At 46.8% G+C, this 12,861-nt stretch overlaps 1 protein-coding gene across 3 annotated transcripts in view; it reads left to right on the forward strand.

Annotated features, from left to right (window-relative positions):
- The first annotated feature begins 270 nt into the window (after positions 1-270).
- Csnk1d (casein kinase 1 delta) overlaps positions 271-12,861 on the forward strand; it is a 29,974-nt gene continuing 17,383 nt past the window's right edge. For 2 of the 3 annotated variants that reach the window (XM_004639458.2, XM_004639457.3), the window contains exons 1-2: positions 272-674; positions 7,434-7,544. In XM_004639458.2, coding sequence (XP_004639515.1) covers positions 599-674; positions 7,434-7,544 — 187 coding nt within the window. In that variant the 5' untranslated portion in view covers positions 272-598. Of the gene's footprint in view, positions 675-7,433; positions 7,545-12,861 lie in introns of all 3 variants that reach the window. The other variant, XM_023699293.1, reaches the window with a different exon arrangement.

Consider the following 12,861-nt stretch of genomic DNA (forward strand, 5'->3'; position numbering starts at 1 on the left):
CCTCTCTTCTTGTATAGGGCACCGCCTCCAGGCGCCTTTCCCAGGTATATGAGAGGAACGGCAGGCTTGACCGACCACTGCGGTGGCAGATACGAAGCCCCCGCATGACCAGTGGGACACAAGAAGGGGCCAGATGGCCGGAGGTCTCAGGCTAGGAACAGCTGGGGCTCCGCTCCCAATGACTGGACTGGTGCGCAAGCGCCTGCTTGAAAGGGGCCGGAGCGCCAGGTCCTGCCTCCTAGCCCCGCGGCCCCGCCCTGTCGGGTTGCTAGGGGAAGTGACGTCACAGCGCGATGGCGGCGGCTCCTTTAGACAGCAGAAAGGGGATTTAGGCCCGGAAGATCCGAGTCCATCCGCGGCGGGGAGAGGGCAAGCGGGGTCGGCAGGGGCCGGAGCAGCGGCGGCGGCGCTCGGACTGTCCCATCCGTCCCGTATTGAGGCGCTGGGAGCAGCGGGACGGTCTGAAAGCGATGGTGAAAGCCGGGCCGTGAGGGGGGCGGAGCCGGATCGGACCCGCAGTCGCGGCTGAAGCGGCGCCGCCTCCCGGAGCGCAGACCCAGGAAGCGGCCGGGCGGGCAGCAGCAAGCGGTGCGCCGCCATGGAGCTAAGGGTCGGGAACAGATACCGGCTGGGCCGCAAGATCGGTAGCGGCTCCTTCGGAGACATCTATCTTGGTGAGGCCAGGAGGGCTCCGTGGTGGGGGAGTTGCGGGGCCACGCTCGGGGCCTTGGAGCCCGGGCTGCGGGCAACGGTCGCTCTGGAAGCGCAGCGGGGGCTGGGGGGTCCAGGGCCCCGGAGATGGTTTCGGTGTAGTGGGGCAGCGGTCCTGGCGGGAGGAGGACCCGGGGTGGAGGAGCAGTGGGCCCGTTGGAGAGGGGCAGTGGCCTGGGGGCTGCGGGCCTGGGGGAGGGGAGGGCCTGGCCTCGGGGCCGGGCGGCGGCTTCCTCCCCCGCCGGAGGTCACCGCGGTAAACAAAGGCCATGCTGCCCTCCACGGGTCTGGCAGTACCTGCCCCCTCCCCCCCACCTCTCCACCCCCGCTGACCCTGCGTCTTAACACACGTGGGGGAAAATGTCAAAACAACTCGAATGCTGTGTGAAGGTGGGGAGTGTCCTGGTCAGAAACGGAAACGCTGGGCTGTGTCCTGAGGGCTCCCTGTGCTTGGCTGCTCTTGTCCTTTCCGACAATGGCAGCTCTAGTTAGCTGACCCCCTAGAGGGGCCAGAGAGACTGAAAGTGTTCCCTTTTGAGCTAGAAACTGGCTGGCCCTGGTCTGTCTGTCCAGAGCCCCTTGGCCTTGAAGTTGTCATTGAGTATGTTTTGAGCATCTGAATTGAATACTTGGTACTGAGTACAAACAAGAATTAAATTTAGATGAATGCAGACAAAGTCAGTGTTAAGTTGGTGGCAAAATTGGAAGCATGGGAAGTGGGAAGGACTCTGGAGCTGTGGTATTAAAATGTTAAAGGTAGATTTGAAAAATACTTAGGGTTAAAATGTCCTGAGTTGTATTTGATTTGTACTGACAGGATACACAGTGTAATAAAGGGCTGATTTTTAAGCCATTTAGTTGGGAATTTTAACGTAAATTTAATTGTACACGTAGCGTAAGTTATTCCTTGGAACTTGCAGCCTGGCAGCGCTGTGTATGCAGAGACTGGCCTAAGTTTAGGGTTAAACACATCCTGCGGTGGAATGACCTAGCCTCAGCCTTTGTTTGGCTGCCACACCTGTCAGGGAGGGTCAGGAGTCCTGAGATGCCTAGGACCTAGCTCCCTACCCCCTCCCAAAGCCTGGAGGTCTGACAAAGTTTGGATTAACCTACTCCAAGGAGTAGCTCTTCAGTACTTTTTGGTGACTGGTTAACCCACAGGATAACCCCATCACATGCTCTGTGATGGATTTGAACCTGCACTTCTGCTATAATTGTTTGCTGAGTAAAATATGCTTGGGAGAGGTTTCACTTTTTAAATATTTATAACCAAGTAGTCAGCCAGATGCCTTCTCGGCAGTGTTTTGGGAGTCAGAGTGCTGGATAGATGAAAGCCATTTGGCTTATTTATAGAACAATAGGTTTGGGCAAAAGTTAAAACCTTAGGATCTTGGTACTACACTAAAGAGTTACTCCATAAGCCACCCTTTCACAAGTATCAAAAAGTAGGTGTTTAGAAAATTTTAGTTCTCTGAAACCTTGCCAAACATCTTTGTGCTTTGTGGAGGTTGATCCTGACACCAGTTGTGGGATGGTCACCACACGTTGTTCAGAAGTATGAGCACTTCTCATAGAGGTTGCAGGCTTTGTGGGGGTGCTGCTTATTCAGGGTTGAGTCCTTTGGGCCCCTACCTCTTGCCACACACATTATGGGCACTTGATCAGTTGACTAAACTCTTGAAAGGTCTGTTCTAAAATGGGATTGCTGTGGCTCTGAGGTTCTGGGGTTGAAGCGCCTAGATGCCCTGTTTGTTGGCATATGCTTCTACTTAGTTCCACAGGGTTGGGGATCAGCAGTCTTTTTCCATTGGCCTTGGCTTTTAGCCCATGTTGCTACCCTTTCAAGCCACGCACTAAGGAATTGAACCCTAAAATGGCTGTGTCACCTTGCTCAAGACAGGCTGGAAAGGCAGGTCCGGGGAAGGTTGTAGTCCAGGGTCAAAGAGCAGTGATTTGAAGACCCTGGAACAGGCTGACTCAAATACACTCAAATTCTCTGCCATTAGTTAGGCCTGAGTTGAGCATTTGGATCCTCTCTCAAAACCTGTCTTATGTATTTCTACTGAGAGGGTAAACTGAAACTTTTTGCCACTTCGATAATTCTCAGAAGTACTCCACTGTAGTTTTGTTTTGAGTCTGGCACTTGGGAGGGTTTGGATTTCCACCTGGGACTTTACTGTTTTTCCAGGTATTTGAAACTGGGAGAAAGGGAAGAGTGCCCTTCCATTCATTGGTGCCACCTCATGGCCTGAGAGGGCCACAGCTGGTATTAGGCTCTCTTCCTGGAGCCTGCTGTCCTGACAGGAATGGCCACAGTGGGGTGCCCTACCAGATTTTCCTTCGTATCTTTCCCCAAATTGCCCCTTCAGTGTCTCAATAAATACAGCATTATGGGGCTATTTCTGGAATTTCTGGGTTTGAAAAATTACGTGTACTGGATTTGGGCCTAAAAAGTCCAATGTCAGTCCTCATTCTAAGCAGCCAGATGCTGAAGGTTCTTCAGGGCCAGGCTGGAAGGCACCAGATCCAGATACCTATGGAAAGTACATCGAGTAGGATCTGGATGTATTGCAGGTAGGTGTAAGGCAGCCTCTCAGCTCTGTGCCTTTTCCTGTGTCAGCCCATTGATTGCTCTTGGGAGATATGATTCTTGAGGTAGTGGAAACCAGAAGTCCTTTGCTTTTGCTGGCAGTGTGCCACTTATAAACTTGGTAACATTTGAAAACACTGCCAGTGCTCTTGATCTGTGTCCCACCAGTGTGATAAGGTAATCTGAGGGAGGAAGAGCTGTTTGGATGGGTCAGGCTGAAGTCGGGTTGCCGGTGGTGGTGGTGTAAGTGGAGCACTGCTCTGTTGGCCAGTGTGCAGAGTAGCTACAAATTGCCAGGATGGCAGAGTGTGGGTTTAGGCTCTGCTCTCATCTTTTTGTCTTCTGGAAGCAAGCAGTGGGATTGAGTGGAGACCAGTTTCTTCTTGCTTGCTATAGGCATTTCCTCTTCACTCGTGACTATCAGCTTCTCAGAGCTTTGTCTGTCCACCCCTACGTGGATGGACAGTGCACTTGAGCTTCACGTTGTGCTCAAGTGTCTGGGGTACCAAGCCTTAGGCTCTTCATTTCTGATTTGTTAATGTTTTTCCTTATTCCCCTGATTTTTCTGGAAATCCCTTGCAGGGTGTCCAGCACACCATAGAACTCCCTGAATGTTGGCCAGCTGGGAGAGCAGAGGATGTGCTTCCTTTTACCACAACTTCCAGATCCACTGTCCTTTACCTTGGGGTTGGGTCTTGCTTGAGTGTTCCTCCCACCCACTTTTATTTTTCTTTGTGCTAGGGATTGAACCCCCAGCCTGGCCAATGCTAGGCAAGCACACTATTACTGAGCTGTGTCCTCAGCCCACTTACATATTTTTAATGGAAAGGCATGACACTACTCCACAAAGATCAAATATAAACTTTGCCCTGCTGTCTAAGGCAGCTCCCTGTTTCTGTGTTGACAGTCCTTAATGGGAATAACTAGTTTCCAGCTTAGTAATTCAGAGTCCCCTTCCTGTCTCAGAACAAAGTAATGCTCTGTGTTAGGGTCATGTAATTCACCACTGCTTTTGTCTGCTTAGTTTGAGGGCTATCATTTTGGCTTCCTAGGACTAGCATTACCCTCTGTCTAACACAAACTGACATCTGTGCCTAGTAAGTGAGCCCTTAGACCAGAATTGTTTTTGTTTTGTTTTGTTTTGTTTTTAGACCAGAATTGTTGAGCTGCACAAAATAATTGAAGGTCAGGTGTGGTAAGTGACCTTAGTATAGCCCAAAAACCTGAATAAACTTCTGTCACCTGGTTTTGACTTGTTCTGAATCAGGAACCTAGAGCTTTATGGAATTTTTCATAGAAGTACTTGTGTCTCCTAGTAGTTCTCAGATTTAATAAGTAAAGAACCTATTTTTATTTTTGAGACAGGGTCTCAACTATGTAATACAGGCTAGCCTTGAACTTGGTTATGTAGCCTAGAGGTGATCCTCCTGTCTCTGCTTCCCTAGTGCTGGGATTACAGGCATGAACTACCATGCCCAGCTAAGAACCTGTTTTTGAGTTTTAATCTGTTGCAGACCACAGCTTTTGTAAAACCATCAGAATTTTTGGACCTGTATTTACTCCTTATGTATAGTAGTGGCAGTACAAGGACTAGATTTTGAATAGCATTGCTAATGGGGTTTGGGGAGTGCTGCTAGTCCAGGAAGGAGGTAGGACTACAGGACACTGGAGACAGTGGGATGCATAGAACTTGAAGTTATGCTGATGAGTCCTTCTACCCAGAGGGTGCTAAAGTCCTGGAGGAGACCCAGAGTGTTTGCTGTCTTCACGTATGTGCAGAGCCAGTGTCTAGCTGATCCTCTGCAGCTGGTCTCATCAGTGGCCCTGCAGGAATGCTGGCTGTGTTTCATAGTAATATATAGCCTTTTCCTCATGATAGACTATAATTCATGCTGTGTTGCAGAGTTACCAGTGGTCATTTCTCCCCAAGGCCATCAGTATTTCTGAGGTGACTGTCCCACATGAACTTTATCAGCCACAGTGTGGCTAGAGACGTCTTTAGCCATCCTGAAGATCTTGGTCCAGTAGCCTCAATGGCCTGAGGCTGTACTGTCACTGTGGACCTGGTGGTATTGTCCCCAGGGGTGGTATTGCTTTGGGGTGCTGGGATTTGCTGATGTAACCAGTAAGATGAGTCACTGTCCCTCTCTGCTGGCAAGTTCAGCTCAGAGTCCAGGTCCTTAGAAGAACTTAGAGGTCATTTTTCATCTGCACAGTACATTTTAGATGAAGTCATTTCTCTTATAATTGGCTAGACTATCCCAATCATAGGCAAGAAGGAAAAGATGTATTCTCTTTCCTCTCTGTCTCCGTCTCTGTCTCTGTCTCTTTGTCTCCTTAAGAGTCAGAGTTCTTAAATGGTCACCTGCAGTGCTAAGATGCAGTTATTCCTACAGATCTGCAGTACTGGCAATGGGCTCTGGACCCAGGCGTGCTGAGTGTAGTGTGTATGGTGCATCTGTCTCAGTAGGCTGAAAGGTCCACCTCTGTGGAGTGTTCCTTGCATGGTAGCAGAGGTCTGGCTGTCCTGGTGCTTGCTTGGCCTTATTCAGCCTTTTACCTGGGACTCAAAGTGCTGTGTAACTGTGAACTCAGCTCCCGGTGAGATGGATGGCAAACATTCCCTATGTCCCCCATCTCACTTGACAAGGAACTGAGTTGCCGAGGACTGGCTAGCCAGCCCAGCCTCCCCCTCCCCCACTGTAGTCTGTCCGGCAGTGAGAGCCTGTGTTAATTCCTTGTCAAATAACCATACTGTTGGGAAGGATGAAAGTGTTTTCTCTTAGAAGGACTCTGGTGAGAGGAAAGAGGGCTAAATGTATGTGTTAGTCACTTACCTCAATACTCAGACGAAATACCCAACAAGTTATGGGAGGCAAGGTTTATTTCGCTCATAGTTTATAGAGCTTTCAGTTTGTAATCAGCTGGCTCCAAGGCTGGGTGGCGTAGCAGACAGGCACCACAGAGGAAAAATTGTCATGGAGGGCAGAAAGCCAAGCAAGTGAGGGACTTCAGAAGTTTTTTCTGCTCCTTTTATATTTTATTTAGGCTACTGGGATTAGGATGGTACCAAACCAATCAGTGGACAGATTTACTAATCACTCACCCTTAATCCTAGCATCTGTACTTAACATCACACCGACAGTGACTTCAGCTACCTCTGAAAGAGCCCCACCTGTGACCACATGCAGCTTTAGGGAGACATCTAGATACAAGTCCTAACAGTGTGAGACTTAGATTCTATTGTCAGAGGTTTGGATACATCCTGTGGTGAAGTGAGGTGGGTCCAGGCAGAGTTTGGGGCAGACAAGGACTCAGGAACCTAGATATTGTATGATCCCAGAGAAGAGGATTGGGTCTGTAGGTCTTTTCTGAGAAAAGTAGAAATATGACATTTTCACATAAAAAACTATGGATTTTTGTGTAATCTTGCCTCCAGACTTACAGGGTGGTCATTATTAGCCGCAAGGTAACAAGGATGTCCCCAGTGTGTGTTACAGGTGATGCCACTGGAGCTTGGGAAGTGAGACCACTCTTCTCTCATCTAGTGTCCTCTGGCAGGGAAAAGGGCATCCCCCTTGGGGCTGGATGAGGGTCTTTGTAGTCTTTTAGCTGAGGTGGCTCTGAAGGCTGTGTGGATACTGAACATACTGCCTAGCTGTTGAGAATTGTGACTGGTGGCTGCTGTGCCTGGCTGGGCTGAGGCTGGGCAGGGAGTGATGAAAACTCAGCCCTCCTTGGAGAGGGAAACTCGAGCATATCCTGAAGGCCTATCAAGACAGCATGGAGAACGCCCTGGAACTCTCTCGGTATTCCTTTGGTGCATGACTGCCACGACCAGCTGCAGGGCTGAAAGAAAGGTTCAGACCAGAAGAGACAGGCCCTGTAACTAATTGAAGTAGGTACAGATAGAAGCGGATGGTGGGATATCATGTATTTTCCTATAGTGTTCAAATGGGATGAGTTTCAACAGATTGTCACCCGATGGTATTATCTCAAAGTAGAGAGAACATCTAATATTTGGTCCATCTTAGAAAACTCAGGCAGTATTTATTATTTCTGCAATGACCTGTCACGCTGTGCTGTGTGATCCATACCAGATAATTGTTTGTGGTCTTTGTTCTTTGCCAAGGCACGGATATTGCTGCAGGAGAAGAAGTTGCCATCAAGCTTGAATGTGTCAAGACCAAACACCCTCAGCTCCACATCGAGAGCAAAATCTACAAAATGATGCAGGGAGGAGGTATGTCCTGTATCTGTTGAAATGTGTCACAAGTCGTAGAATATAGTTTTATCTTGGGGAAGAGGGGGAGATATTGGCCCACACCTATGATCAGTTGTGGCTTTAATTCAGAGACTGGCTTAGATACAGAAGACTTTGTTCAACAAAAACGTGGTTTTAGACTTTCTGTACAAATACTAGTTAGCTTATTCAGTTAATAGTGTCTTTGAAATCTAGGGTTTGGGGCCGGCCAGATAGCTCAGTGGACTAAAATGCCTGCTTAAACAGGTGCAGGAGCTGGGGTTTGATCCCCATTGTGCCATGCCAGGCCCACCCCCAGGAAGACAGTGAATGAAACTGGGCATGGTGGCGTGCACCTGTCATCCCAGCTCTTGGGAGGCTGAAAACAGGAGGATCTCTATGAGTCAAATCTGTGTAGTGAGACCCTGTAGACCCTATACTAAGTACATAAAGGAAAAGGAAATCCAGAGTTTGTGTAAATTGCGAAGTAAGCAACAGCTATTGATGACAGTATATCCTACCAATGTGATGCTGTGTGTCTCCCTGTGGGGCCTTTCTAATTATTTTGCTTACAGCCTTGTGGTAGTCCCTTCAGACACCTCTTTAGTGCAGTTTTCTCTTAGATAAAGCAATACTTTTGAATGTGGTGACTTCTGTGACCCCTTCTAGCAAAATTACGGTTGCAATTCTGTGAAATCGTACCTCGGGGCCTTGGAAGCCAGTTAAGGGACCAGATATGGAACCAGAGTTTCTCTTTCAGAATTCTCTGGTATGTAAGATAGCTTGGCTGATGGAGCAAGAGGGCATTTGACTTGGGAATTTTAGAGTCATGAGATACAGCAACACGGAGGGCTGGCTGAGCACAGAGTCCTTCTTTGGTGTCTGAAGGATGCTGAGTCCCCACTTAGTGCAGAGCCTTCTGTCAGGAGTCCTTTCTGCTCTGCACTGCTGTCCTTAGCCCTCATTCAGTGGGAAAAGGAAGCTCTTGGTTTGATTTTTAAAGTCTTCCCTCAATGAAAGCTAACCTGTGCTTTAATGTGTTATTGCTAGAAGCAACATTTCTCCTAACATGCAGCAAATAACATCCTAGAGGAGCCCAGACAGGTTCCTCTTGGAGAGAGAGGTGCCTCCCAGTGCCTGCACGCTGGTGGCATTCAGAAGGAAGAGCTTTTGGGGACAGTAGGGAGTATGTGCCTAACTTTTAAGTTTCCAACGGAATAGAATGAGATAAGTTTCCAACAGAATAGAATAGAATGAGATAAGGTAGGATTTCTGGGAGTGACTTAAAACCTACAGCTTAAACATGTTAAGGAGCACCAACTTTGAAGACTGGCAAGCTGGGGTGCCTGTGGGGAATAGGAAGAAAAACACTCCTGTAAGAACCTGGGATAGGTCTGATGAAACTTTTGGCCCTGGCTGGACAGGAGTTCATTCGGTGTGGAACAGGGCTCAGGCCCGGCTGTGCTATTTGCACTGTGCTGCAGTTTGTCAGGCAGCCTGCTGGGTGCCTATTGCCCTTCAGTTGTGACATTCTGAAATGTCAGGTAGAGTATGCCCCTGGCTGCTTTGAGAAGTAGCTAGTCCCGGGGCTGGACCAGGAATTTCTGAAAGGTAACTGGAAAGACAGAGGTGCCCCCAAAATGCAGGCCCTGTTAGGGGTATAGGCCAAGTTCAGAGACACATCTTTTAGGTATGTTTGGACAGTTGAGGCTTCCAAAGGTGTGATGGCAGGAATAGATTGTGACACACTGGTGTGGGGGAGCTGGTGAGTGTAGTTCCGCTTGTATATGTGGAAAAAACCCTCTGTTGGGAAGATGGCGGCTGAGAGCTGTTGCTCCAAGTGTCACTTGTGCCGTGCTGCAAGTCCAGACTGCCTGGCTGTGTTCCCTCTTCATTGCACCCTTTGGTGCTGTTGGAGCCATAGGCAGGGGCAACTGGCTGTGCTATGCTAGTGATTTCCTTCATGGCTTTGTGCTGCACAGAGCTGAGACTGTGGGTTCATTTGCTTGTTTGTCCCCCTTTTTTCTTTTTTTGTATCTCCCATTCCTTTACCTTTGATGATGTTGGATGCATTTATGCTTTTATAATTTTTTAATGTTTTTGTTTTGAGACAGGGTCTCACTTTGTAGTTCAGACTGGCCTTGAACTTATTATGGAGCCCAGGCTGGCCTTGATCTCACAGTGGTTTTCCTGCCTCAGCATGCACCACCACACCTGGCTATTAAAATTTTTAATACCCTTCTCTTCCATTCTGACATCTGGGTCAGGTTTGTTTTTTTTGGTTTTTTTTTGTTTTTTGTTTTTTTGTGATTGATTGATTGATTTCTCATTGAAATCAGTTTCTTTGAATGCCTTATAACCACTGGATACCAGGTATTGAGAATTTTATGCTCTTGTTTGTTGGGTTTGTATTGCTCAGCTCCTTCCTTGGTTGTGTTCTAGAATGAAGTAAAATTACATTAGTCTCTTTGGTTCATGTGTTTGTGATGCCACCCAGGCATGAGCCGGGGCACTAGGAGGGGTTTAGCTCTCAAACATCACTGTCCTCAGCCTAAGGTCCTGTGCGTTAGAAACCATCATTCCAGAGCTGAGCATTGTGATGGGATACCTATGATCTGAGCTACTTAAGTAGGCTGAGGCAGGAGGATTGCCCTTTGAGCCCAGCTTTGGGCAAATTAGCAAAACCCTGTCTCAAAAAATGAGAGGCTTGGGCTGGTGAGATGGCTCAGTGGTCTAAAGCACCCACTTAGAACAAGCTAAGCTTAAGCAAAGCACAGGGACCACGGTTCAATCCCCCAGCACCACATGCCAGCCAGCCCCGCCCCATGGTGGGCTGAGCTGGCCACATACAAAATAAATAAATAAATTAAAAAAAAAAAAAATGAGAGGCTTACTAAAACCTCCACTAACTCAAAGATGCTATTCAAATCGTGGACATCCATGATGCGTTCGAGCACACATCTTCCATTTCAATTTCATCTTACTTCCCGACTTTAAGGAAGATAGAATTCATGCTGAAACTACATCTTTTTATCAGATGCAAACATGGCACAGCTGAGGATACAAGGGTCTGCTGAAACTCACGGCAAATATTTTATGGGATTTGGTTCTTTACACAGGATTTAACATAAAGAGCATTATATATTTTATTACGAATTCTCTAAGGGCTGGGCGTGGTAGTACACATCTGTAATCCCAGCACTTGGGAAGCTGAGGCAGGAGGATCATTTCGAGTTCAAGATAAGTCTGGGCTACAAAGTGAGCTCAAGGCTGGCCTGAACCGCCTAGCAAGACCTTGTCTCATAAATAAATATGATTATTTGTAATTTATTTATTTTGTGATATACATCCTTTATGTCAGTTAAAAAAATGTTTTTTCTTGAGATGGAGTGTTGCAATGAAATTTGGGCTGGACTTAAGCTCACCACTTTTTCCAAACTGGACTCAGATTTGTGTTAATCCTCCTGCCTCAGCTTCCTGCATGCTGGAATTACAGGAATGTGACACCACACCCAGCTCCTATATCAGTACTTTTTAAAATATATGTATACACACAAATATTTTTTTTAAACGAATTTTTTTAAAATATTTATTTATTTATTTAGTGTGTGTGTGGCCAGCTCAGCCCACCAGGGGGCAGGGCTGGCTGGCATGTGATGCTGGGGGATTGAACCGTGGTCCCTGTGCTTTGCTTAGCTTAGCTTGTTCTAAGTAGGTGCTTTAGACCACTGAGCCATCTCACCAGCCCAACACACAGATATTTTGAAGAGACCATTGTTAAATGTTCACCAGCACACTGCTACTTATAAGTTGTTAAAAAAAAAAAGATGTCCAGTGATACTTGTATATCTGTGTTTAGAGCAGCACAACTCTTAACAGCTAAATCTGAAAGTGGGCCGGGAGATAGCTCAGTAGAATAAGCGCAAGGGCCTGAGTTCAATCCCCAGCTCCACAAAAATCAATTAATCAGTCAGTCAATCTGAGAAGTGGTCTGTAGGTCCATCAACAGATGAAAGAATAAAGAAAATATGTATATACATGTGATGGAGTACTGTTTCACTATGAAGAAGAAATTGGAGTCATTTGTAGGAAAATGGATATAATTTGAGGATATAATGTTAAATGAAATAAATCAGACATACCAGTTTATTTTTTTTTATTTATTTATTTGTTTATTTATTTTGTGTGTGTGTGGCCAGTTAGCCCACCAGGGGGCGGGGCTGGCTGGTATGTGGTGCTGGGGGATTGAACCGAGGTCCCTGTGCTTTGCTTAGCTTAGCTTGTTCTAAGTAGGTGCTTTAGACCACTGAGCCATCTCACCAGCCCAGACATATCAGTTTAAATATCTCATGGTTTCTCTTTTATGAAAAACTTGACATATTAAAAAATTAAACAGAAAAATAAAAGACAGGAAATAGGAAGATCTTTTGCAAATGGGGAAGGACATGGGTGGGGTACATGAAAAGAATTAAGACATGTTATGCACATGTAAAAATTCCCCTCAAGGAACATACTCATTATAAACTGTAAGCATATACTAATAAAAATAAAAATTAATTAGGCAGGGGCCAGGAGTTTGATCCCCGGGCCTGCTGTGCCAGCCCTGCCCAATGCCCAGGGTGCACTGAGATGGCAATTGAGACTGGGCGTGGTGGCCCGTGCCTGTAATCTCAGCACTTGGGAGGCTTAAACCAGAGGATCATGACAAGTCCAATCTATGCAGTGAGGTCCTGTAGACCTGTCCTAAAACAGAAAAAAACAAAAATAAAAACATCAAAAAGAATAATAAGATGGCTGGGGGTGTCACTCAGTATGAAGGGCCTGGGTTTAATCCCAAATACTACCCCAAAAATTTTCTTAAGGGAGCTGGGGATGTAGCTCATGGTAGGACAGTGTGTCTAACATGAGTAAGGCCCTCAGTGTGATTTCCCCAGTGTCAAGGCTTGCAAGCAGCTTTGCACGGTGTTTGTTTATGTTTTTTTGTGCTGGTAATCAAACTCAGGGCCTGACACTTGCCAGGCAGGTGCTGTACTGCTGAGATATCCTGGCTCTGTTTATTAACACTTGCAATTAACAACAGAAAGTGTGAGGGTAGATTGGGTCTCTGTCACACTATGTTGGAGGTAAAAGTGACTTCTATACTTTTACAGGAAAATAGTCTTCTTTCTGACTCCAAGGTCAGAAAGGATTTCTTAATACAAGCTACTAAGAAGATGTTTTCCTATCGTAAAATGATCCATCCTTCAGTACCCAGAATTTATATTTCCTGTAAATAGGAAAAGGATACCCTGACAAAAAATTAGCAGAAGAGGACAAA

This window comes from Octodon degus, unplaced genomic scaffold (genome assembly GCF_000260255.1).
Source record: "Octodon degus isolate 3935 unplaced genomic scaffold, OctDeg1.0 scaffold00112, whole genome shotgun sequence".
Taxonomy (NCBI): Eukaryota; Metazoa; Chordata; class Mammalia; order Rodentia; family Octodontidae; genus Octodon; species Octodon degus.